Consider the following 27,392-nt stretch of genomic DNA (forward strand, 5'->3'; position numbering starts at 1 on the left):
ACACAGGGCAGCCCTGGTGTGTTGTAGCTTGACTCAGAAAGTCCACACTAACAATTCCCGCAGTGTTATCAGCAGCTTGCATGTGTGTCAATGCAAATCTATTCAAAACTGGGCAGCTGTAACTGCTCAGTCACAGCACATGTATGCAATGGCAGGTCAGTTATCACAAAGCTGTCATCACACGCTTTCTAAGCCAAGGTTTCACTGATCACTGATCACTTTTTCACATTCAGTTAAAATTTAAGTGTGAGTGGCTAATTGAAGAAGACTTGGGGGGGGCTGTTAAGGAAGATGCTCCAGGACCTGAAGGGATTTATGGCAGGGTAGATCAGAGATAACAATGAAGATGGAGTAATAAATAAATCTCCTCTCTGAGAATTAGCTGGAGGACTGACAGTGGGAGATTACACCATGTGCCTTTTCAATGAATTGGATGCTCAAAGATGTGTATTGGTTTTATGCTTGAGACTATTTTACTGTCTGGCCCTATTACCACAGAGACACACAGGGGTGGAGTCCAAAGCTAGGAAGATAGCAACAAAAAAAGGGGCTGAACCCTTTGTGCAGGTGACGAAACCCCTGCTTTTAATAAAGCTATAAACTAGATGGAAATTTGCACATTTGCACAAAAATTTGCACATTATAACTCATCTTTACATGCTACATAAACACACACACACAGGGATGTCCTCAGTCCTTAGATCACCATAAATTCAGTTTTTATAGATGCTTTATTTTCATTTTTCCAAATTATTAAACAGTAACGTCCTGCATACTTTTATTTTGACTGCTTTTCATATCTTATAGTTTAACCTGTACCCGTAACTGAACATGAAGTGAATCTGTGACTAGAGCATACTTACAAACAGAGCCTATATGACACAGCAGAGAATGCTGGACAGCAAATTATTTTTGACCTACTTCCTGTCATTGCCTGCATCGTGATTTACAGTACTTCAACTTTAAAATGCAACAGCTTATCACATTCAGACCACACGTGCCATGCCATGTATGAGCAGCCATTTAAGTGCAAATAAAAGATACCATAAATTGCTTTTTTTGTGGGTTTTTTGTTGTTATTATTTAAAAGCAATTCTTACTCGCCTGCAGGCGCTGAAATGTGCTCATGGTCAAAGAGTAACTTTAAGTGTTGCATAAAACCACCTAAAACTAGAAAATATGTCACGGAGAATGTGATATGTGTAAATTCATCTGCAGCCTAAACGGCTGCTTTCCTCTTAAGTTGTTGTTCTGTTTTGAAAGCTTCGTATTTTCCATTTTCCTCTCCGTTGGGCCTCCTTGATCGTCTTGAGACGAAACTCAACTTATGCGGCATCTCGTCGAGACGTCCCTGTCCAGGGACCTGAAATCTGCTTTCCCAAGCATGCGTCACGTGACTTCACCCAGCACTGCCTAGCTCAGCACCAAGCCTACTGGTTTCTGGATATTTCATGTGAGAAAAGGACAAACCTCGAACCCCTTTTCCTCTTATCGTTCAGTCTGAGACTGGTTTTTTTTATTTCTCTTTACCTTTTTACCTCATCTCCCCCCCCCCTACACAATCGGATAATGTGGACCTTCAAAGCGCTCGGAGTATGACAGAAGATTTTAGGATGCTGGACTTGTGCTCCTCGTTTTGTTTTGTTTAGTTAAATGCCAACACGGTGAATGCGTCGGACAGAGTGGACAAGCCTGCTGCTAGAGGTCCGCATTGAGAAAGTCAACATCTTGCCTTTCTTTATTTGATTTTTTCCCCCGGAGCGACTTCAGAAGGATGTAACGACCGATCCACCTTGCGCATCTGAAGTGTCCTCATCAAAATGCAGAAGGGAATACGACTTAATGATGGTCATGTCACCTACCTGGGGCTTTTGGCAAAGAAGGATGGTACAAGACGAGGGTGCTTGAGCAAAAAGAGCTCAGACAACACGAAATGGCACACAAAGTGGTTCGCTTTGTTACAGAATATGCTCTTTTATTTTGAGAACGAGTCCAGTTCTCGACCCTCGGGATTATACCTGTTGGAGGGATGCACATGCGACAGGGCGCCTTCACCGAAACCTTCGCTGTCAGCCAAGGAGTGTTTGGAAAAGCAGGTACGGAGAGCGTGCGCGTGCGCTCACGCACAAACAGACACACACGCACCGTCTTTTTCTGCTTTATTGTTTTGCAGACTTCCAGCTTTAAACACCGACGTGCAGCAATACATGCATTATTATTTTTTTCTTTTCTCGGATGCCTCTGAACTCCCCAAGCGCTTCTCTTATACATTCATTCTTCATATATCTCATCGCATGATGACCTCAAATCCAGTGCAGCAGAATAGCACGAGGTTTGCTGTATTGCACGTTATGTAATCCATGCATGACATTAATGATGAGGTAACAATATTAACACCTAATGATGTTACGGCAGCCCTGGCAGTAAGCAATGTGGTGCAGTGTTTTGCTTTGGGTTGCACCAAACCTGCGCTCGACCTAAAAAAAGAAAAAAAGGGGGGGGGGGGCGCTTGTAGGGTAGTTCAGCGGTGCATGAGTGCATGAAATGCAAATGGATTTCTAGACTCGTGAAAACGATGTATTTGCATTTTTGGTTGCTCTCATATTTTGCTTTTTGACTTCCAGTCATCATGTTTTTGACGTTTCAGGGCGGAGAGTGCTATATCCTACCTAATGCCCCATCCAATAAAACGTGCAAAAAATAAAAATAAAAAATAAAAGTTGTGGGCTCAAGGTTTCCATCTTGTGGTAATATTTTGAAATTACACTTAAGGGTCAGGAAACAGCAGGGTGCCCGTGATAAGTCAGCACTGATCTCTGTGACCCGAATGAAATGGTTCAGTGTGCAGTGTAATGCTGGAGGTTACATTTGCATTAAAGCCTGCCAGGTGACAGCTGTCAAATTCTACCAGAGCCTTTCACTCTGAAGTAGGCCATAAGATTTTTCAAATTTGAGTCCAGAAAGCTGCAGATGAAATATTTATTTAATCCTGCTTGATTTCCTCTGGCTCCTTGTTCAATTATTTTAGAGTGGAAAGGTTAACAGGCTTGTTAACACCGTTATTGTGATTAAACAGTCGAGGAACACGATGCTCCAATGCTGTCGGCTTTCCTTTGCTCACTCCAGGCTCTGTGCCTGACTCTGTAGGTAGGGCTGCAATCCAATGTGAGTCCAGGCTCTTCCTGTGAACAGCTGCCCTTGTGCTGACAAAGCAGAATGCACGCACACTGGTAAATGTTGTGCTTGCACAGTTGCTTTAAAAGCACCCCAAAGAAAAAAAAAACCCTCCTTAAAGATAAAAAACAATGTCAGCAGTGCTCTTTTATGACTATTGTGCTGATTTAAATATGACTGCAAGCTCACAGACAGATAACATCTCTGATTCCTGTGAATCCTGTTTGCACAGTGCAGCAATATGGGGTGCACTAATATCTGATATCTGAAGCGTTGCTTCTCATTGTATACAAACATTTTAATCAGGAGAAATCACCTGCATGTCCTAACCTTACCTATAGATTCGTGGTTTTATGGCAACATTTTAGCAACTTGCCATAATCCCCACATTACATTTATCCTCAAATGCAGTTAGTGTGAAAATGATAATGCGTTTGAGCCCGAGGTTTCTATGGCAACCCTTATTTGCATCCTAAAGAATGATGCAGTTAGAAGAGGTGGGGTAACAGCGAGGAGAGAAGCAGTGTGTCTCATCTCTCCTATTAATGTGAGCGCTATCTGAGCTAAATTTGTTCCTCGCAGTACCTTGGAGGGGTCAGGGTCCAATTATAGAAAACACAGCTTGCTCACACTGGGTAACAGCATCGCATCAACCAATATCACAGGCAGCCTATGATGGCAGGATCTAAACGGTAATGTAAATCAGGGGATCTGATTAAGAAAAGACATTCTAGGGTCAGTGGTGTTTGTAATTAAAACTCGTCATGAAGCTGAAAGAAGGTTGAGTTCTAACTCTTCGGTCTAATGGGTATACATTAACAAAATATTTCTGCAATAAAACTGAGCTGCTTGTCAGTCAGAAGTAACTCTAAAAGGTGTAAAAAATATTCTACAATTTATCGCAAAATGCCTAATTAATTATTTACCACTCACTTATGTACGCCACACAGCAGGACTGAGAAGTGAGCTGTGAATCCGTATCTAAATTAACTTATCAGTATACAGCTGAAAGTAAATGATATACAAGCCTTAGTGCTGTATCTCATCTCATACCTGTTTAGATCAGTAGCAATATTTAAAGGTGCTCGACTGGGTCATGAACATAAATCAGAATAAATACAAAATGCTTAACATGACTTCACACCAGACATTCTTAGATAGATCATGAGGGAAAACTACAACAACATGCATGCCTCTCTGCCAGAAATAGATTTTCTTTGACAGTAGGATGAATACCTAATGAATGTGAAGATGGAAGAGCAGTCAGCCGTGAATAATGATCAGTTGCATGTTGATAGGTGCCTGTTGAACATCTGCAGGCCAAAGATTAGAGTCTGGTCAGACTCAGTGTGGCTGGAACAGTCCAGAAGAAAGATGACAGTTCAATTAACTGAATTGTGATGTTGATTTTATATAATAAACTCTCATCTAAACAAGTGTTTACACGTAGAATATGTAGATATGAGATTAAAATAAAATGAAGCAGCTGATTCTGAATTTTAGTATTGTGTACGGATTCTCTTAAAGTGTTAAAATAATCTATTATTAAGTTCAGTTTTACAATCGCATTTAAATAAAAACACATAAATATTAGCAATTAAACATATCCTGTGATACTACCATAATTCTTTCAGCTGATAAAGAAGATGTTTCCATTGTATCCTAATTGCTCATCTGTGTTTGGAGATATTGTATATTTGAATACTGCAAACAAGCCAGTGAGATTCAACAAGTGCCCACTGTGAATAGCTATGCACCTTTCAGAGATAGGTGCGGACAAACTGGAAATTAATTAATTAAGAGGATCTAAGCAGGTTTAAGCAGACAAGTTAGCTAAAAATTAGACAAATGGATAAGCAGTTTAAGATAGACCAAATATTAATGATTACGATAGATGACTTATATACAAAAAGATGATACATGGTTGAAATATTGAGGAAAATTGCTAACGTATTAATTGTTAGCTGTAAATTACAGATAAACTGCTAAAGAAATTCTTGAACAATAGACTGATAATTATGCTAGCTTTTTTCTGCCATTAACTAAAAAAAGAATTACAGACAGAATGAATGTCAGGCAGAGCTAAGCTGAAATTTAGGTTATCTCAATATTTTAGGTCAGATGCCTTCCTTTTTAAAAAAAATTTTTGTATTAACAGAACAAAAATAGTGGCTGAAACAAGCTTACATAGTTAGCTGCTAGTGCTAGTAGAAGTTGAAATAGTTTGCTAACAGGACAAACTTAAACATTGGGTAAACATAAATGATAAACAGAAGCTAGTTAGCTAAAATTACATTTAAAGTGATATGTAACTGAATTAGCAGTTGAAATGGCTCGATAAAAGTACAGAGATGTAGCTGAAATACTTTGCTGGGTAAACATAAGAATAGATGCAATTTTATACATAGCAAATTGCTGTTAATTAGAGTAGTAGCAAAAAGTAGTGGCTGAATAGCAGAAATAAGAAGTTAATGGTTACTCTAATTGATAAGTGGTACTCAGAGGTATCTCAAATATTCTAAGTAGTAATATACAATCCCCTTTTATTGTAGTTTTTTTGTATAAAGGCTAGGGAAGCTGGCTAACAGAGCAGTCACGTAAAAGCAGCCAGAAGTATTAACTTCTTGACAAGCAGAATTCAGGATCCGTAACAAAACGAAAAGCACAAAAGCTCTTCATTTCACCAGTCACAACCAGTACAGCGTGAAAGGGAGAATGGTGATCTAAAATCAAGTGACAGTGAAAAAAACAGCTGTGAACAACTGTTCACAATGACTGGAGTTGCTAGGAAACAGGTATTGCACAGTTATGTAATTGGCCGTGGCTCCAGCCTCCATGTCTTATGGCATTTCCTCCTGGGAACCAGAGGCATCCCAGGAACTGAGCTGGGGGAGGCTTCCCTCAGTGTGCTCCATCAACTGCACTGGTGGGCGAGGAAGATGTGGCTTCCCCAGGCTCTGTGTGGTTTTTAAATCACCCACTTGATGTCTGCAGCAGCGAGGCAGTGAAACAAACAAAGCAGTGGAGAAGCTTCAGTCATGCTACTATATATAACAGATTTATCCGAAAGGTATCTGATAACGAGTGCTCCTTCCTGTGCGCAGCATGTGCATTGTTGTTGTGTGTTGGTTCTAACCGGAGCTCCTCACCCTCTCCTCGCTGTTTGTTTCAGTACTATTTCACAGTCAGCTTCAACCACGAAAACCAAAAGGCCCTTGAGTTGCGCACGGAGGATGTAAAAGACTGCGATGAATGGGTGGCTGCCATATCACACGCCAGGTAAAGCCATGCAAAGGCATATCAGCGCATCAGATGGTAAATTAGTAAAAGTTTCAAAAGTGTGGTTAAAATTTGAAAAACTTCATGGAATAATGCTTTATTCATAAGAAAGTCCTCGTTGCTTTCTTGATTTATTTAGTGAGACGAGACAGTGTGCAGTTAGATGACATTCATCGCTCCAGCTGATATACAAAACCATGTGGTTTGTGTGTTTTCATGTTTTTACAGTTACAGAAACTTGGCTACAGAGCATGAGGCTCTCATGCAGAAGTATCTTCATCTGCTTCAGATTGTGGAGACGGAGAAAACAGTTGCTAAGCAACTTCGACAACAGATAGAGGATGGGGAAATAGAGATTGAAAGGCTCAAGTCAGAGGTAATATTCACTGTGATTTCATTCTTAGTACTTCTCAAGAGTAGGAATGTAAACAAATACTCGGCCATGCACGCTAACCCCGTCCACTTTGCTCATCCTCCTCAGTCAAACCAAAACGCACCGTCAGCTAAATTCATTTATTCCAGTAGAGTCCTTAAAGAACATCTCCTGTATTCATTTTCAATTACATGATGTTATTCTTGGACTCTGCTAGGCGTGATTCACAGTTACAGTAATCCTTATTTATGATATACTGGGTCATGCCCCCTAGTTCACCCTAGCAAAAATGGATCAATGTTAAATTTGATTAAAATTTAAATATTAAAATATTTATTTTAATATTTATTTGTTAAAATAAATATGTATTCCTATTTATCCATATCCATATCCATATTTATCCATATTATATAGTCTGTATTATCCATATTATATAGTCTGTATTATCCATATTATATATTCCATATTATATATTCTGTATTTATATATGTGCATATGTGTATATGTGTATATATGGTATATTTATGCTTATATCCTTACTATCATTCCCCTTTATTGTATCTGTAACATGCAACTTCTGTCGGTGCTGTGCTACTGGAAACTGAATTTCCCGGAGGAACCCACCCGAGGGATTAATAAAGTTTCATCTAATCTTCATCTAATCTAATCTAATTTCAGCACAATAGCATCAGCAAATTCTTGACAGTTCCTTAAAATATATTCACATCAGTCACGTTAGTTTAGCTTTGTATTTGTTGGCCAGTGTGGTCTGCCCTCCACTGTTTGAGACCCCCTGCTTTAAGCCAGCTTTTTTCTGATTGGCTACCCCTCATAAACTAAAGATTTAAGCAGCACTTTTGCGGCTGAGCATGACATCATACGAGCAACGATTATAAAAACTGAACATTTAGAGCAGTCTCAAACCAGGGGGTTTTGGCTCATGGGCTCATACTTGAAACTTCAATGTCATGATTATTGTGAGCATCCACCATTGTCACAACATATATGACAGAAAATAGGGGAAAGTCATTGTGTTTCATCAACATCTGAAACTGTTAACTGTACAGGACATGTCATAAGTACTACTTTCAATTATTTACATTACTTCTAGTTTTTAGAATAATATTCATGCATTAAGACCTAAAAAAAACTCAATTATGAGCTAAAACTCCTTTCCTTGCTGTTACCTGCTCCTAGTATTGTTTCAATATCATATATGGCATCTAAATATTAAATGTTTAAAAGTAATTATTGATTACTTATCTTTAATATGAGAACTACAAATTTATAGCAGATCTAAATAAGCTACACATGTTGTTGTGTCATAGACAGAGGTCGAAAAAGAGAGCTCCCCTCTCAGGAGTATCTGTTTGGACAGTTTGGGGCTTTTTATGACCTTATCAGCACCCTCAACACTAAAGGGAGCATTGTTAAAATATCCAGGATTTTGTCCTCTCTGACTGGATCACAAATAGCCCAGGATTACAGGCTTTTCCATCGTCAGGCAAATGTGTGGCAGTCACACAAAATATCAGTCAGACCTGCTGTAAATAGACATCCTGGCACAATAGCACTATATTATAACTGATTCTTACATTGCACTCTCATTCCTTTCCAAAAATTTGTCTGCTTTCTATCCTCGCGTCGACCTGCCAGCACAACAAATAACAGCTGAGCCAGTGGGAAAACGATGGATTATGCTGATTATTGTTCTGTTTGTCTCATATGCGGAGACTAGTGTGAGAGGACAGAAATGAAAGCACGCCCCCCGTCGCAGAGAAGAATCATGTTCAGGCCAACCTCTCTCCACTTTGCATCTCCTTTCAGGAACAATGCCTCCAGTAGGGCCATGTCCTCAGCTGTATTCTTCAGATCAAATAGTCATTTTACTTTAATGTGCAAATGTGATGCTTGAAATTGAATTAGGCCCTGAATATGCATGGACTATGCTTTATGTTGCATGTCTGCTATGAAATTCAATGACAAAGTCTGTCTGTCTACAAAGTCGAGTCTGAGTTTTTTCTATTTTATTTTTTTGGCACTCTATCTACCGCCCAGTCAGCATACACGCAGGACAGTTTGACTGATACATATTGCATTAAAATGATCAACATTATGACCGATGTAAATAAATATTAATCAACGCTACAGAGGAGCAGCCAAGTGAACACAGCTAGTTTAGTCAGGCTAATGTTTTAGTGTTGACAGTGCTGACAGGTCCTGTCCTGTCGATTCAGTCACTTTGTTTACATGCTGTTACAGTAAGTGAGAAGAAGAGGAGTGTGTTAGTGGGAATGACTGGTCTTTCTTGTGGTTGCTTCCGTGACAGATTGCTGGGCTGCTCAAAGACAACGAGAAGATCCATGCCAGCCCTGCAGCTGCTCCAACTGACGACGACTCTGAGATTAAGAAGATCAAAAAGGTAAAGCAACCAGTTTGAACTTCTGCCTTGATTTCATGCATTTTGATGTTCTGAGACTGCACGGTCTATTGCAGGTCCAGAGCTTTCTGCGAGGCTGGATTTGCAGGAGGAAGTGGAAAACCATCATCCAGGATTATATCCGCTCGCCTCATGCAGAGAGCATGAGGAAGAGGAACCAGGTGGTGTTCAGTATGTTGGACTCGGAGGCAGAGTACGTCCAGCAGCTTCATATTCTGGTGAACAATTTCTTGAGGCCGCTGCGCATGGCCGCCAGCTCTAAGAAGCCTCCCATCACCCACGATGATGTCAGCAGCATATTCCTCAACAGGTTGGCTCATCTAGAGTTCTTCTCTAGATAAAGAACATAATCACAAGGACACATACATATAAGCCTTCACAGTGAAGTACAGCCTACTGGCAACCAGATAATAATACAAAACCTGATGATTGTTGTATTATCAGAGAAACTATTTCCATTTAAAATCTGGTACCAAAAATGAAATATGTGTATGAATGCTCCAGTGTTTGTTGCAGTATATCCTAATAATTAAGTTGACTGTGATGGGTGTGATTTGTGTCCCAATGCACCAAACTTAACTTGCTATTCGAAAATAATGGTGTCAACACAAATGCCCTTAAGCTGGTACACTTTTAGGCTTATTTCTGTTATATGATACAGAAGCTAAAGTCAAATATGATACAATAATGATTGTATACAAAGAAACAAAATTTGGTGTAATACCTTTAAATTTGTTCACAATGCAGATACACAAGGAAAGAGAAATTTCAATTGTTTGCTTAAGTGATGAGGTAATTAAAAAAATGCATTGTCTTATGTACAAATTTTCATAAAAAACCCAGAAGTTCACAGCACACTTTATCTTTATAAGTAATGCGTGAATCCAGGGAAATGTACTGATGATGTTGAACAGTGCAGGGTTCGATCGCCCTCCTGAGTGGATGCATCCGCTCTCTGGCCATAGCTTTTACTTTTTTGTGGTTTTTATGGCAACCAAAGCTTTTTTATTAAACAACAAAAAACAAAATGAAATCAGACAAAAGACTTTTCTTTCACACTGACCTCAAACGAGCACTCGGGCAAACACAGTTTTCATAGAATTTTCCTTGTGTCTATTTTTTTTTTTGTTTCTGCACCTGTTTGGTAATTTCTTGGCATCATCCAGTCAGGCTTGTGCCGAGTTGAGAGGAAAGGCACTGCTGAGACACTGGATATGCTGATGAGGAAGCACTGTGCAGTTCTGGTCATCATTTTGGCACAAATCTGAATTTGTGTTATAATACACTCAGATTACCTGTTATTCCAAATGGAGACACGGGGCAGTTTATGTGGCTTTAGCTGGTAGACCTTAAAAAAAACAACCTATCTTTAATTTACATTTTTTTAAAACTTTTAAGCTATTTTCTCATCTGTTCAGCCAAAGCCTGCTCATTGGTCTATAGAATTCAGGCCACAAACAGAAACCAGAAGGATCAGGTACCACAATTCCTGCCCCTTGTCTACATATTCTACATATTCATACATAGATATCTTATATTAGTTGTGAGCATTTTGCCATGCATAAGTTTTAAATCTACTGCAGAATGATGCATCTGAAGCATCAAGATGCTTTTTTTATTTTAAAATGGAACATCATCTGCATTAATATACTGGTACCCTCAAGTGCCTGAATTTGTGTTTGATAAGTGAGCAGCTTGCAACAACTTGTAAAGAGCTACATACTCCCTGTGCATTGGTTTGAATCTTCAAAGCAGATTCCTGTATATTTAATGTGTAATAATATTGTAACAGATTATGTAGAAATCTTATTTGTTAGCAGTAATCCTGATAACAAGTCTGCTAAAGTAAACACTGGTTCAGTGTGTTGTTTAAACACTGTAAGCAATAAAAGTCAATGTCCACAGTACAACGCCCCAACTAATAGAATGAGATCAAATAAATGCAGTGTGTATACTGGCTCAGAGCGACATGCTGAGCAGTAAAGAGAGGTTTGGGCCTCTGGATATTATCAGTGGTCTAAAACAAGAATCATAAATGTAAATACAATAATGATAAATGCAGTTTACAGAGGCAGAAGCACCACGCCTGGTTTGAGGAAGAGTTATTCCTCGTAGAATTTGGATCATTAATGTTTACTTTTGATAAGACACCTCGGATGACAGAGGATAACAGTCACACCCCTTCGAGCCCTGTACAGCTTACACACACCTGGCACAGCATGGATATCCTAATTATTAATTATTTATACCTATGAACAATGCAACTTCTAAACAGTACACTGGTATTTAAAGACAACTAAATTTCCATGACTGTTTTTAGAACTGTTATTTTTTTATGGTCTTTTCAAGACATAAATGGGTCTCTTTAAATATGCAGTCAAACGTAATAACTGCTCAGATTAAAATTAGCCTTATCCTTCCTTACCTTACCTCATCCACATCCAAATTCGCAGGATTATTACTCTTAAAATCTTTATAGTCTGAGATTAGTTTCCCTAATAAATGTTTTTTCAATCTCTACTTTATTTCAGTGAAACCATCATGTTTCTGCATCAGATCTTTTACCAGGGCCTGAAAGCCAGAATAGCAAGCTGGCCAACACTAGTCCTTGGTAAGAGTTATGTCTTTGTTGAATGTCATTACTTTATTCATGATGCACTCATTCAGATGTTTGTCAGAGTGCACGTGATGAAAAGTGATTAAAAAAGTTTGATGTGTCCGCAGCTGACCTGTTCGACATCTTGCTGCCCATGCTGAACATCTACCAGGAGTTTGTGAGGAACCACCAGTACAGCCTGCAGATCCTGGCACATTGCAAGCAGAACCGAGACTTTGACAAATTGCTGAAGCAGTACGAGGCCAAGCCCGACTGTGAGGAAAGGACCCTGGAGACCTTCCTTACCTACCCTATGTTCCAGGTTAGCTCATTTGTCTCACTGATATACACAACAAATAAAGGCAGGCCCATTTGTTTGCTGCATAGGTGCAGCCTGGAGCCAGCTTTTGTTGTTAATTTTGTGCTCTCGCAGCTTGAGCCAAGTTCTTTTCTCCTTATATAAATGTCACCCTTGAGCCATATATTTCACCAAGCTAAAACTAGATGCCTTTTGCTATGCCAATGATGCCCAGCTGTAGCGGTTTGCAAAGCAGTCGGCCACTTTGTTTTGCGATTGCACTGCCTGTGAGTCAAATGTAAACAAAAGGGTCATCACTAAAAACCTAAAAGGCAAAATGTTAATCTTTTCTCCTTTTCTTTATGATGTAGACTGTTCCTATGTGTCACCTATAAAACTGGTACAGTATTTATCCTTGTTAATCTCTAAGAAATACTTAATTACAAAGTAAAAGCATGTTCTTAGAGGGTGATCTTAAAGAGTAATAACTGAAATCCCCCTTTAGAATGGAAGTTAGACCCTTTTTACACTGGTACTCCAAACTGTGGTAAAAATGATCCTCTTTGCTTTAATAATCATGTAAATATGTTTAAAACCTGATTAGTCCACCTGCTACAGATTGAAATGATTGATTTTTTTTAGTGATGAGGCCAAAAAAAGGTGATCACCTACATGTCATCTGCAAGTCTCTGATCTGTCTTATTCTATCCTGCAGTGAAGCACAGATTCAAAAAGACCAGTCAGAACTGGGAATGTTGAGTGCAGTCACATACAGCGAGGTCCTTGAAGAAAAACTGCTAGTACAAGTGATGTGAAACTGGTTCAACAGGTCACCTTTCAGTGTTAGAATGACCTGAAGCAAAGCAGCCAAAACAATACTGGAGTGACATCAGGCCAAGTCTCTGACTGTCTCTCGCTAGAATTCAACCCAGTATAACATCTGTAGAAGGACCTGAAGATGGTAGTTCGTGTGCACTTTTCATCCACTCTGCAGAAACTTGAGAGGGTCACCCACGAAGAATTGGCAAAATTGCTCCCATCCAGGAGGGATTTGGCTTCTCTAAAGCTGTAATGGCTGCCAAATGTTCAAAATGCTGCACTGAGTGCCTACAGTAAAGTGTGCAACACATGAAACAGGTGTGACTACATTCTGAAGAGGCAGTGGCATTTATTAAAAGATGTGTAACCAAATTTGACTGATTTCCACTTGAGCTAAACCAGTGTTTTCATTAATATTCTCTGGCCTGTTTACTGGACATTGTGGCTCAGACAGAATTTGGCTTCAAATATGCATATTGTAGCATTGCTCATTAACAAAAGAATTAACAGGCATTCGTCTGTGGTGTTTCAGAATATCCTGATTATGTTTTCATGTCTATAAAAATGGTTGGTCTCGGAGCTCACGCTCCTTTCTGGCAAGGCACGCATTTTCCCCAACAGTCCACTCTGCTGGGGCCTGCTGCAGGCTGTGCTGTGTTGATAATAAATTTTGCTGATGAGTGTAGATTGTGCTCTCTACTGATCTTCTTCTCATTGTGCTGGCACATATTTATCCCTGTGTTTGTACGCTTGTGCTGTGCACATGAAAGATCTCGCAAGTGAGCACGACTCTCCTGCTGCTTTCTGTTCTGCCTCTCCAGATTCCTCGCTACATCCTTACTCTCCATGAACTGCTGGCCCACACACCCCATGAACATGTAGAGAGAAATAGTCTGGACTATGCCAAATCTAAGCTGGAGGAGCTTTCCAGGTATACCTATAGCCCCGGACGGGCGTGGTTTCTTATATGAGAGTGACGTCTTTTTAATTCATATGAACACAAATAATAGATCAGTCTAAAAGCTGTTGGATTTTTTTATAATAACCAAAAAAAACATGAAGAGATGTTAACTGTAAATATAAACAGATCCATTTTTTTCTTTAACCAAATATATAAAGACCTAATTTCAGCTAATGAACCATAATTTTTTTTTCTATTTGATGTATAAGCTCCAAATGAGAATGATGACAAAGCGCTTTTTTCATGTTGTTTTTTGCTTTCTTAGAATAATGCATGATGAAGTGAGCGAGACCGAGAACATCAGGAAAAACCTGGCAATAGAGCGCATGATTGTAGAGGGCTGCGAGATTCTGCTTGACACCAGCCAGACGTTTGTAAGACAAGGTAACTCTCATCTTTAAGTGTTGTACTTTGGATCCCAGCAGACAGCGGGGTCACAACAGAGAGAGGTTTCCTGTCCCTCCACTTTTCTGACAGCCTGATTTTACATTTCCGGCACTTTATTGTGGAGCGTGGCACAGGGGTGGCACAGGGATGCCACACTCCAAAAAAAACCTCCTCTCTCTCTTGGTCTCTCTCTGGGGAACAACACATACTCCTCACTATAAGAGCTTTTAATTTCTAAGTGTAATTAGACGGGTCTGTGGCAAACTGACGATGAATCTGGAACTGTAAATGTCAAATGTCCCCAACAGGCCGTGATGGATAAGAAAAGAGAAAAGAGACGTGGTAGATTATTATTCCTCTGTACATATAGTCATGTACAGAGGAATGTGCATATGCCTTTTCATTTTTGTATCTACATGTGTCTCTTCTTTGCTCCTCCTTCATTCTGTTTGGACGCACTCTTTTTTTTCCTACATAAAGGGTCCCTCATCCAGGTGCCAATGAGCGAGAAGGGCAAGATCACCCGTGGGCGACTGGGTTCTCTGTCTCTAAAGAAAGAAGGGGAGAGGCAGTGCTTTCTCTTCTCCAAGCATTTAATCATCTGCACCAGGGGGTCTGGAGGAAAGCTTCATCTCACCAAGGTGGGCCTGAGCTGCTGAGCTGGCAGCATCACAACCTTTCTGCAAAAGTCTCGGACACCTGACCTAAAATAAATGAATTAACCAACACTAGATGAAATATTCACTACATTTGCTCAGATACTGTAGGCTCATTAACATGTGTGAGATTAGCAAACCCCCCATCCCAAACTTTTACTGAGAGGTTTCAAATATTTTACATAACAATTTGCCAGATTTTTATGAAACTGAACCCTTCTTTTAATACCGTCTGTAGTTTTGCCACAATAATCATTCAAAGCTTTTGCTTCTTTATGCAGCATGTATGAAGTCTTCATTTTTAGTGATAAGGTTTGCCCATATAAGAGATCCAGATGATATCTAAAACCCTTCTGTGTCCAGCTTAAATATTTGGAATAAAAACAAACTTCCTTTTATTTATTTAAACTCAAACCTAAATATTCTGAAAGCATAAACTAATACTAAAGATGCCCTAAATAGCATCAGATGTACCTTTTTGAAGGCTTCATGTGTTTTGCCAAGCTGACGTTAAGGATAGGATGAGGATAAGGATGTTTTTCATCTCTATATATGAATGACACATATTTTTATGCTGATGGAACAGATTTTTTTTATCTATGCACTACATTTACTACATCTACATGTGTATTGTTTGCTGTTTGCAGAACGGAGTAGTTTCGCTTATAGACTGCACTCTTGTGGAGGATCCTGAGGGGACAGATGATGAGTGTGAGCGTTTAAACATTTTCTTATAGAAATGTGCTTCATATGTACTCTGCATCATGGTTTAAATAACTGATGAATACTAGAGGATGCTAGTTGTATTAGAACAAATGAAAAATAATGCTCCAGTAAAGGCAGGCAGTACTACTAAGTGCACTACTCGTTTTGGGTAAAAATCTGGCACTGTACAATCACATATAACATGTTTATGTCTTTACTGGCTGTAAATGAAATATATAAGGAAAATGACAAAAAGTCTTTGTGTTTGCCTCAAAGCTAAATCAGACAAGAGTGGTCAGGACATGGAGCACCTGGACTTCAAGATTGTTGTGGAGCCAAAGGACAGCCAGTCATTCACAGTCATCCTGGTAGCCTCCTCAAGGCAGGAGAAGTCTGCATGGACTAGTGACATCAGCCAGGCACGTCAACGCACATCACAGTCTTCCAGCGGTCAGACAAGAAGCTGAGAATGTCGGCCGAAAGCCTGCACATTACAGAAATCACTAACATTTCCTCTGTCCTATTTCTTTACTTCAACTGCATGTGTCCTGCAGTGCATAGACAACATCCGCTGCAATGGCCTGATGATGAACGCCTTTGAAGACAACTCCAAAGTCACAGTGCCGCAGATGATCAAGTAAGCTGCTTCTTTACATGTAACGTGGTGAAGCTGCTCCCTTTTTTTTTTTTTTTAGATTTGTATTAGATTTGTATCTGTTTTCTTAACAGGTCAGATTCAAGTCTGTACTGTGATGATGTGGACATCCGTTTCAGTAAGATGATGAACTCCTGCAAGGTGCTGCAGATCCGCTACGCCAGCGTGGAACGTCTCCTCGAGAGACTGACTGATCTCCGTTTCCTTTCAATCGACTTCCTCAACACCTTCCTGCATTCCTATCGTGTGTTCACCACTGCTGATGTGGTGCTGGACAAACTCATCACCATCTACAAGAAACCCATCAGTGCCATTCCGGCCCGGTCAGTCACTTTACATTTGGACAGACTTGAATGTTGCAAGGTTGTTGACAGCGCTTACCACAGACAAACAAATCTTATTTGAAGTGTGTGGCATCCCTCCAGACCTTGCCAGCCTGCATAAAGATGAGACTGATTTATTAGGATGTGAAGCTTTGTCATCCTCTAATCAATGTGAGGCACATATAGGAACAAAAGTCCTTTGGTTTTTATACAGACATTTTTTTGTTTGTTTTATTCATAGAATTTCATGAAATTACACAAAACATGAGAGGAAAACTATAAAAAGATATTGACCAATTTGATGAGATGGGTGCTGCATTTTTTTCTTAATTGCTGGGTTTGTGTTGCAAAATGCATAAACTATGCTTTTACACAGTTAACAATATATATATTGCAACTTAGGTATCACCGACTTTGAAAAGCAGTCCAAGCAACATCCAAATAGCCATATTTTCCAGTGGTCTCATGGTAAATGAGCATGGAGCTTGGTGGTTTGCTGTGTTTGTTTTGTTGTTTCTCGCACATCCTCCTAAGTGCAAACTCAGTCAGTAAGGTACCCCATAATTAATTATTTTTCAATAATCTTTTAAACTTGGCAGTAGTGGTTATAGTTGCTTTCATTGTATGGTGCAAATTTAAATTTGATCATGAATTAGAGGCTGGACATGTAGAGGGTGCAGTATGCGTGTAGTGTTCACCCGTATTTGTTTCTCTGTGTGTGTGTACATAGACGCTGTATGTGACACTGAAATGGTTAAGTCTATTGATCTTTTGAGCTTTGCATGTGTATATATAGAGCTTGTTTTATTGGTTAAATCCGAACACAGAGACTTAGCAGATGTGGCACTGCTACAAGGCTATGGTGATTCTGTTTCAGTGTATGTTATGTACATATTGGTGTGTGTTAACTGGTTGAACGCTGTATATTAGTCCAGTCCATCCTGCTTGTGTGGGAGTGTCTCAGCCGGGCTCTGTCACTCTATGGCAATCAGCCTCAGTGCTGCAGGACCCCACCCTCCTGCAAAAGATTGCACTGGTGCTAACTCTCTGCTCTGCATGCCTAGAGTAAGGGCCCCGCTGTGGAGCTCAGATCAGGGCTCTCTATGTCCACACCCTGCATTATGCTCTACCATGGCGCTTGTCATGTCACTGAGAGACACCTACTCTTGGCTGCTTGTGTCAGCAGCGGCCATGCGCACCATCGCTCACTGTGCTATTTATGGGAACCTGTGAGGTCGCCAGGAGGCTGGCAGGGAGTGGGAGAGGGTTTTCTGAAACACTGCAGTCAGCCGAGACATAGTTGAAAAGAGACTTCTGGTTGCAGGGCTGACTTGGTTTGCATAAATTATTTCAGAGGTTCTGTTTGTTTAGCTAAGCTCTTAAAATATAGAGCATACTTAATCAAATAAATAAATACGTGCCCTAACGTCTAATGTTTATATCCTCCCCTGATGCAGGTCACTGGAGTTATTCTTTGCCAGCAGTCAAAATAATAAACTTCTTTATGGCGAGCCACCCAGCTCCCCCAGGGCTAGCAGAAAGTTCTCCTCCCCTCCTCCTCTCGCTATTGCCAAGAACTCATCCCCCAACCGCCGTCGCAAACTCTCTCTCAATATCCCCATCATCACTGGGGGCAAAGCTCTTGACCTGGCTGCCCTTAGCTGCTCCTCAAATGGCTATGCAAGCATGTACTCCTCCATGTCTCCATTCAGCAAGACCACCTTGGACATCAACAAACTGTATGTGTCCAGCCCGATCGCAAGCAAAATCTCTGATGAGGGAGAAGACAAGAAGGAAAAGGTGGACGACCCCTCGGCATGCAAACAAGGTGGGTGACTTGTAGCCATTCAGAGTACATTTTCAACTCTGCTTTGCTACAATAATGTCTTTAAAAGCGCTTAATACTTACTGCTGTTTGCTTGTTACGATACAGATCTCTCTGTACGAGAAGAAAGTGATAATGATCAAAACCAGAGCGATGACGGGGATCCAGAAGCTTCTCCTACCAAATCTCCAACTACACCAAAAAATATCAAATGCAAAAACTCCTCAGGTAGATTGTGTCTTAGTCTTGTACATGATTTAAAATGAAATGTCGAGCTTATAAATCACTTTATACTGTTACACTGGGAAATACTTGTATTTAACCTAGCTACATTTCTAAATAATGAGATCAGGATGTGCACAAACAATATTTGTGTCAAAATACAAAACACACAAAATTCTGTTTCTATGAGAGCACATGTACCACACTCGCCTGCTGTTAAAACCTTCTGTTTAAAATCAGCAGCCAATCAGAAGAAAGTTGAATTAAAGTAAGCAGAGCTAAAGTGGCTTCTTTCAGAAAGAGGATCAACAGAGGGGCAGCACCAAGGCCCTTATTTATCCTATATAAAATAAGATTATTTTGAGTTTTGAATCATGCAAAACTATTCACATAGAGTCTTAAGAATAATATGAAGCTAGAACTAGAGGAAAACAGGTTTGATTACACAGACAGACAGATTTAAAAAAAAACTGCAGAGTTACTCAGAGAAAGAAAATTCTGCCAAAGGTAATGACTTGTTGCTTATTCTTTTGTTTAAAGTTATCCAGATCCACAACAATTTTTACCAGCTTCTTCCTCAGCACAGGCTCCATGTCTTGACCAAATTTCATAAAATGTTGATTAACTGTTTTTGTGTAACCTTGCAGATAGACAGATGGCACTTGACAAAAAAAACCTTGCAGCTGACAATACTTGCCGTCAAGCATATTTTACCATCTGTAGGAGAAAGATGAATTGTTTTACTCTTTAAATAACCCTGTTTAGCCATATGCTGCCACATTTCTATCTGAAAAAAATATGCCACTGTGGAACATAAGTAACATGAAATATCAGTCGTTCGATGGTTATGAATATGTGGGGAAAGCCAACGCTTGGCTTCAGTAGGTGTTAGGGAAACTTGTGTCATAGCAACTACACTGAGAGCGTGTTTTCCCTACCGCCCCCAGTAATGAGGCTGTTTCACTGGAGCCAAGATTATCTTTGCCTTTCAAATCTTATGACAGAATTATACAATATAAGTTTTTAAAACGAAGCCTTATCTGGAATATGTGAAATAACTGGAATAGTGAGGCAGTGTGTAGGATTATTAGCAGCCTATGATCCATGTTCACAGGATTTATACATCGAGGAGTGCGGAGAATCTGTTGATTCCTCTGTTATGCTGATATTTAGTGGCTATATTTAGCTGCAACCATCTTGAATATCAAAGCCTCTTGTAAAGGAAAGTCTGGAGGGAAACTTTTGCATTGGCCTGCAGTGCTCCCTAGTGGAGGTTTTTGAAATGAAAAAACAGGCCATCCAGCTTTATGTGTATATTGAGTTATAATAATAAATATACATTGACAGCTTGTATTTTTTAAACTGTCCTTGTGTGTAGAGTTTTCTCTGTTTTCCTACAACAACGGCATGGTGATGTCATCATGTCGAGAGCTGGACAACAATCGCAGTGCTCTGTCTGCTGCCTCCGCCTTTGCTATTGCTACTGCTGGAGCCAATGAGGGTACCCCTACCAAGGAAAAATATAGACGGATGTCCCTTGCCAGTACAGGTATAATCACCAAGACAGTGATGGGCAATTCTCTAAACTTTATTCTCCTTCGGTGCCTCTCATTTAATGTATTTTTTGCAGGTTTTCCAACAGATCAGAGAAATGGAGACAAAGAGTTTGTGATCAGACGAGCGGCAACCAACAGAGTCCTGAATGTGCTTCGGCACTGGGTGTCCAAACACTCTCCGGTAACACACAATTCCCATTTCATAGCAGAGATGTTAACACAGCATCTTGGCATATTTTCTCCTTAACAGAGGAAAGAAATTGTTTTGGAAAATGACTTAATAAAAATTTGAAAATATCATCCACAGAGAATAAAACAAATTCAAGACTAACCTCATGATCAGTGAGGATCAATAACAAAATCTACAGTTTTCTATAATCCGTGTGTGCTGTCTGTGCCTCTCTAGGACTTTGAGAGCAACAATGAGCTGAAGACGAAGGTTATTGCCTTCTTGGAGGAAGTGATGCATGACCCTGAGCTGTTGACCCAGGAGAGGAAAGCGGCAGCCAACATCATCAGGTACCGCTGAGTGCTGTTTGAGTGAAAGAGGGATTAAAAGGCATTTTACTGGGTCATTAAGCTGTACATCTTTCAGAGGTTGACCTTCTTTTTTATGTCACTCAGGACTATAACTCAGGAAGATCCCGGTGACAATCAGATCACGATAGAAGACGTGACACAACTGGTAAGTGAAGTGAGTAGCTGCTGTTCGTGGCTCTATTTGAAATCAATCCTCTGCTCACTTGGCTGCTCCCATGATAATAGATGCTAAATATTTTTGATCAGTTATGAAACATAAATTCAGCAAACAAGTAATGCATTATGTGATAGTTAGCAGATGGGATTCACTAGACTGGAATCTTGACGGTGCCTGAATTTGCACATATGTAAATGTTGCTCAAGAGTGACAAGCAGTGATTTCACAAATGCCACAAAGTATTTTTAGATACAGGTGCAGGAAGCAATTGTGTAATTGAATATATTTATTATAATACTATCAGCTAGATGTATTTTTTTTCTGCCTGAAAAGATGATAAATTCAAAAATAAATATTGAAATACAATAAAACAGTTAAGGATTTCTTTTGTATATATTTTGCTCTCCTTGATCACAGAAACTTTTATGAAAATTAGACAGTCAATAGCACATTTCAGTCTAATTAAAAGTCATTTTACCAGCATTTGACAAATTGAAGATGTAAAAGTTTAAAAAAAAAAAAAAAAAGAATTAAGAGGCTAAGGTGCATCAAAACCTACAGAAATACCTAGTTTGGTAGATTATTTATTGTCATGTTAAAACAAACTAAAGTCAAGTTAGCTAATTTGGATCATTTGGGATCTGTTTTAATGGGTGTTTTTGGGACTGTTTGTGTCTTTCAGGTTGGAGGAGGGAAAGCTGAGACCTTCGAGAATCACTCGGCAATGGAAATTGCAGAGCAGCTCACTCTGTTGGACCACCTGGTGTTCAAGGTCATTCCATACGAGTGAGTGTCGTCACACCACACAGCCAGGAAGCACGAACACGCCAATACATGCTTCACTTCTTCTTTGTTGGTTTGCCTCACAGGGAATTCTTTGGCCAAGGCTGGATGAAGAATGACAAAAATGAGAAGACGCCGTATATCATGAGGACAACAAAGCACTTCAATGACGTACGCTCCAGTCAAAAAGACCTCTTATCACATATCGAACCCTTCTATCCAAACGTAACATGAAGTCTAAAGTATTTGTTTCTCATTTTTTTGTCAGATGAGCAACCTTATTGCCACGGAGATCCTCCGCTGTGATGATGTTGTAACCCGGGTAGCAGTCATCGAAAAATGGGTAGCTGTGGCCGATATCTGCCGTTGTCTACATAACTACAACGCCGTTCTCGAGATCACCTCATCACTGAACCGCAGCTCCGTTTTCCGCCTCAAGAAAACTTGGCTCAAAGTTTCCAAGCAGGTGCGTGTCTCTATAACCATTGCTGGAGTCCCTGAAGTGCATGGTATTGTCACTGAACGTGTTCATTATCACCATTTTTTTCTAGACTAAAGCACTGATTGACAAACTGCAGAAGCTCGTCTCATCAGAGGGGAGGTTCAAAAACCTCAGAGAGGCTTTGAAGAAGTGAGTTCAAGGACATAGTTTCAGACTGGATCAACAAAGCAAACAAGCAGCACAAGTGGATGATAAGTGGCTTTTATTCTCTTTTTTTTTTTATTCTAGTTGCGATCCTCCCTGTGTGCCCTATCTGGGGATGTACCTCACTGACCTGGCTTTCATTGAGGAGGGAACGCCGAACTACACCGAGGACAACTTGGTCAACTTCTCAAAGATGAGGATGGTGAGATGTTAGGCGATTCCTGATATGAAAGACTTGCGCTAAGTTTGTGTCACTGACATCCTTGCTTCCCTTTTTTTCAGATTTCTCACATCATCAGAGAAATCAGACAGTTTCAACAAACAGCATATAAGATTGACTTGCAACCAAAGGTAAATTAATTAATCGCAAAGACCACAGAGCAGTAGTTTCCAACCTCTCTGACCACTGACTACTTGAATAAGCTATTTCTATTATACGAACTGCAATCAAAAATTTCAGAGACTGGGTCTGTAGAAAGTAACAGTCGTACCTGATTTAAACCTGGGCATTGTCACCTTCACGAACCTACACTGCTCTAGCACTTCTGCTACTTTTGGATAGGTCCCTCAAAGTCCTGATCTGACCACTCAGAAGTCACGGCACTCCAAAACTTGCAAGTAGGCTGGGTAACAAGTGACGCTTGTGTTTATGTGAAAAACAAAAGTGCATTTTTCTATTCAGTTCAATTTTATTTATATAGAAAAAAAACTGTCACCTCAAGGCAACTTATATTGTAAGGTAGAGACACTAAAATAATAGGAAGGAAACTCTAATAGTCAGATGACCCCTATAAGCAAGCACTTGGCAACAGTGGAAACAAAAAACTCCCTTTTAACAGGAAGAAACTTCCAGCAGAACCAGGCTCAGGGAGGGGCAGCCATCTGCTGTGACCAGTTGGGGGTGAGAGGAGGGAGATAGAGATTAAATGCAGAGTGATGTACAAACACACAGAGTGAAAGTTGTGTATTTTTAAGAACATTAAAAATACACCTGTCAGTAGGATTAAGTGCTGACAGAAAACCTCATAAAGTGCACAAAGCATAAATGTAGAAAAATTGCTCTTGGGCTCTCCTGACCTAATGTGTCGTTTTTGGGAATGAACACTGAACTTCTTTCAGAATAAGGATCAGAATACTTTATTAATCTCGGAGGAAATTATGTGGTCACAGTTGCTCCAAGACAGTAAGAACAGGAAATAACTAACTTAAATTTTATAATACAAAGTTACAAATTATAACAGAATAGGTCTAGCTCTAAATATAAATATCCCAGTATATTACACAAATTAAATATATAGTTGACATTGAGGTGCCCTTTTTATCATATTGACTTTGTCATTTTCTTTGTAGATGATGTGATATTAAGCGTGTGGAGAATGGAGGAATTGTACAGCGAGATAGCCACAAGCAGGAATGAATTCCTGTTGTAAAAATTGACATTTGGTCACAGCACAGATTTGAGTTTAATGATGAAGTCAAAAAATAAAAGTTGGATGGAGTGGGACAAAAAATAGCAGGAAGCAGTTTATGGCCATGCAAGGAGACACCATTGAATAGAGGTTAAAAAAAATTAAATGAGGTGCATTTTTTTGCTTTCATATAGGCACTCTCTGAGCTGTTTGATTGCATCCTGTAAATGCAAAGACTAACTTCCCATATATCTTTGCAAAGTATTTTTGAAAGAAACGGGTAAACTCCTCCGATAACAGCAAAAATGTGGGATGTTAGTTTTTAATTTTCAAGGTGGAAATGCTTCAAAAAGATAAGTTATGAATACTTGGGACCCTTTTAGATATATTGCATAGCACTGTATTGTATTATAATGTATTATATTATTAAAATAAATCAAAATCATGCAAAAGTAACTCATTAGTTCACATAATCAAAATCTACAGTATAAACATAATGATACTGATACTGAGGGTTGCAACTAGTAACTTGCTTCTGTTTACTATTGTTTAAACTGTGAAAATAATAAATATAATCAAATAAAAAGTCCTTAAATTTGCTTTTTTCTCCCCCATATTCTAGGTAGTCCAGTATCTGCTGGACAAAAGCTCTGTTCTGGATGAAGAAAGCTTGTATGACGCCTCACTCAGAATTGAGCCTAAAGTGCCCAACTGATGGGGAAGGTGGCCCTCCATATTATTTTCTTTGTTAATATTACACATCAGTTAACATGCACATCAACATTTGTATAGCTGTACATGCTTAAGATCTCTGCTCCTCTGTACAGTAGATGTTTAAGGTTGTTTGACAACACAAAACATTTTAGTGTATATTTTTCCATGTATGATTTTAGTTGTTGCCATTTCCACAATGACACCTGCTTGAAGGATTTTTTTTTATTTCTATGAGTATTTCAAGAACAATAATAGAGGTCACTTTAGCTGCATGCAACCGTGTGTTCTACTGTGACCAATGACATTATTTTGCATCATGTCATACCGTGTCAAATTTGCACTTCGAGCACTCGTGTTGCTGGCTGTTGTTCTCTTGGCTTGAGTTTTATTGATGACTGAAGTTCTCTGCAACCAATGTAGCATTGTAAAAAAAACGAAAACAAAAAAAAAATACTGCATAAAATCAGGTAAAAGAGCACAGAGAATATAATTAAAGATAGAGAACAGTGATCAGTGCAACTGACAGCAAGGTATCCAAAGCATATGTGTCTCTGTGCTTCCCGAACCAAAACAAGAAGGATTTGTTTCTTCATTTATGCTCACTATTCTAAAGACGGAGGTTCCCAACTGTGCTTATACCACACTGAATGTTTTCCTACAGTGTAACTGTGGACCAGTCCAGTATGTCCAACCAGATATGAAAGTGAATAGAAGGTAAAGGTTCTTGTTGAAGTTATTTGCTAAATGAGAAAAATAAATACAGTCCACAGGAAGGTCAACACTGTGAGCTAAATGCTAAAATTTGCATGCTATATTTACAACGTTAACTGAACAACAAGCTCACCACTGTAGCTTAGCTTGTTAGCATGCTCACATTTTCTAATTACCACTAAACGTATATTGAAAGCTTACAGGAATGTTATTGGTTTTGCAAAAATCAATCAAGTATTTACCAAAAATTGTAAATATTGCTCTAAAAGTTGGAAAGGTAATGGACCAGTTTATCCTCTGTTGTTGAGACATTTTATTAACATCTACTGATGTAAATCACTAATGTGAGTAAGCTTTACCCTGTGGACATCATTGAAATCAGAAGCAAATGTGCTGAGATGTGCCAAAATATTTTAGGCTGAGCTGCAAAAAATCGCACTCTTGTTGCTAGAACCATCAGCTCAGTCCACGTATTTGTACTGATACATATAGCTGATACATATAGACCAAATGTGACAAACGGGACATGATGTGCAGACACAATCTGTACACACTTAATTACCTGTAGAGTTTTTTTCTTCTTCTTCTTTCTGCCAAGTACTAAATGTTCTAAAGCTGGTAATGATAAACAATCCATAGATTGGGAACCTCTTCTTTAAGTTAAGTTTAGCTGTAGGATAATACACTCAGTTGGCACACAAGGTGCCTAATGTTTGCTGAGTTCCCTTATAAGCTGTGTAACAACATAGAGTGTTAAAGAAGGGTTACATCCTTTTAGATATGTGAGGTTTAAGGTGACGGATTTGTCACCTGCATTTTTGTTACACTTAAAGTACACCAGTACAGTTCAGCGAGTTTCCCCCTTTATGCTTGAACTTTTTGGTCTTGACTTGTTAAATTGAAACTCATGAAAAAAAAAAATCACACGCGGTGGTTAAGTGTTGTACCTTCAGGTTCGGGTTCTACTTCTGTAGAGTAAAAGTTTGTTGCTTTTCTGTAATCAAAAGACAATCTGTCCTTTTTGCTGTTCCAGTGATTGTGGAACATGACTGTATATCACTCTGTTATATGCATTGCTGTTAAAAACTATGATAAAATGTATGTGAATGACCTCTGCCTGCAGCATTCAAACACTATTTTTGTAGTAGTATAAGAGAGAGTGACCTGCTCTTTATATGAACATGGGAAAGTATTTTGTACTTTGTTGTTAATTCACTTCACTGAGATGCGCTGTACATTTTGTACATGCAACCTGGCATATTTCTCAATGTGGAACAGTGTAATCCTCTCAAAAACAAGTTATATCACAAGCTTAACACAAAACGCAACAACAGTGTGGTCTTGAAACCATAACTTAGAGGTAGGAGAGCAATTCAAAGTGTTTTGCATTTATACTGTAATCCTGTCTATAACCATTTCTGTTAGCAGGAATATAGTAACGTAGTGCTTATTCTGTGAATATTTGTATGTATTTTTACTATGTATGTACAGTACACTTTTGAAGCTAATGTGGTAGGCATGCAACACCTTCACAGACAGAATAATACTATATACTTATACTGTATACACTTATAAATGCACATACTCTTATAAGGTATATAAACAAATAAACATTTTGCTGTAAGCAATACCCAATGGTATGAAAATTATCTTTCAACCCTCATGTTTCCACAGCTTAAGAAATATTCCCAGTTTTGTAAGGAAAAAAAAGATTAAAACAAGATGAAGAACATAACAACAAATAAACAAAAATATGTTTCCCAGTTACCTCTTGATAATAAATTCATTTTATCTCAGGGGCATTTTGTCTCAAGTGTTTTTGTAGATCTTGTATCAGTTGACATGCTCATCTAATATGATGAAATAAAATACAGTCTGAAAGTACTTAGCTTTATAAGCAGCTCTCTGTCCTAGCAAGCAACAGTGCTCAGCGGCCTGCCGTGATCCGGCAAAATCCAGAATTGATATGAAGAAAATATTTATGATCATAATTAGAATTTTCATAAATGCACAAACTAAACATGACATAAATTGTATTCTAATTCAATAAATGTTAAAATCCAAGTTGCAATCACATCATAAGTTTCATGAAACCTGGGACCAGCTCAATACCTGGTCTACACAGATTTTATTGATTTCTTTATTTCATTCACTAACATCACA

General features: G+C 39.1%; 1 protein-coding gene across 1 annotated transcript; it reads left to right on the forward strand.

The window, feature by feature from the left end:
* The first annotated feature begins 1,567 nt into the window (after positions 1 to 1,567).
* On the forward strand, positions 1,568 to 27,034 carry rasgrf1 (Ras protein specific guanine nucleotide releasing factor 1). The gene is made up of 27 exons (XM_031747453.2): positions 1,568 to 2,096; positions 6,347 to 6,453; positions 6,682 to 6,829; positions 9,156 to 9,248; positions 9,323 to 9,576; positions 11,798 to 11,877; positions 11,991 to 12,184; positions 13,801 to 13,910; positions 14,206 to 14,324; positions 14,808 to 14,968; positions 15,631 to 15,694; positions 15,965 to 16,107; positions 16,243 to 16,325; positions 16,418 to 16,666; positions 18,124 to 18,494; positions 18,600 to 18,719; positions 20,092 to 20,262; positions 20,344 to 20,450; positions 20,676 to 20,788; positions 20,894 to 20,954; positions 21,649 to 21,752; positions 21,836 to 21,920; positions 22,018 to 22,215; positions 22,301 to 22,380; positions 22,480 to 22,597; positions 22,678 to 22,746; positions 24,427 to 27,034. Exons 1-27 carry the CDS (start codon positions 1,821 to 1,823, stop codon positions 24,517 to 24,519), a joined length of 3,771 nt encoding a protein of 1,256 aa, XP_031603313.1. The 5' UTR covers positions 1,568 to 1,820; the 3' UTR covers positions 24,520 to 27,034.
* Positions 27,035 to 27,392: the final 358 nt, after the last annotated feature.

The sequence above is a fragment of the Oreochromis aureus genome, linkage group 7, assembly GCF_013358895.1.
Source record: "Oreochromis aureus strain Israel breed Guangdong linkage group 7, ZZ_aureus, whole genome shotgun sequence".
Classification (NCBI taxonomy): Eukaryota; Metazoa; Chordata; class Actinopteri; order Cichliformes; family Cichlidae; genus Oreochromis; species Oreochromis aureus.

What these genes read in the sequence shown, in the direction of transcription:
- rasgrf1 (XM_031747453.2), top strand. Translation starts at nt 1,821, where the DNA reads ATGCAGAAGGGAATACGACTTAATGATGGTCATGTCACCTACCTGGGG. An exon ending in CTGGCCAACACTAGTCCTTG is followed by an intron (nt 11,878 to 11,990) that starts GTAAGAGTTATG and finishes ATGTGTCCGCAG; the next exon opens with CTGACCTGTTCGACATCTTG. An exon ending in ACTTCTCAAAGATGAGGATG is followed by an intron (nt 22,598 to 22,677) that starts GTGAGATGTTAG and finishes CCTTTTTTTCAG; the next exon opens with ATTTCTCACATCATCAGAGA.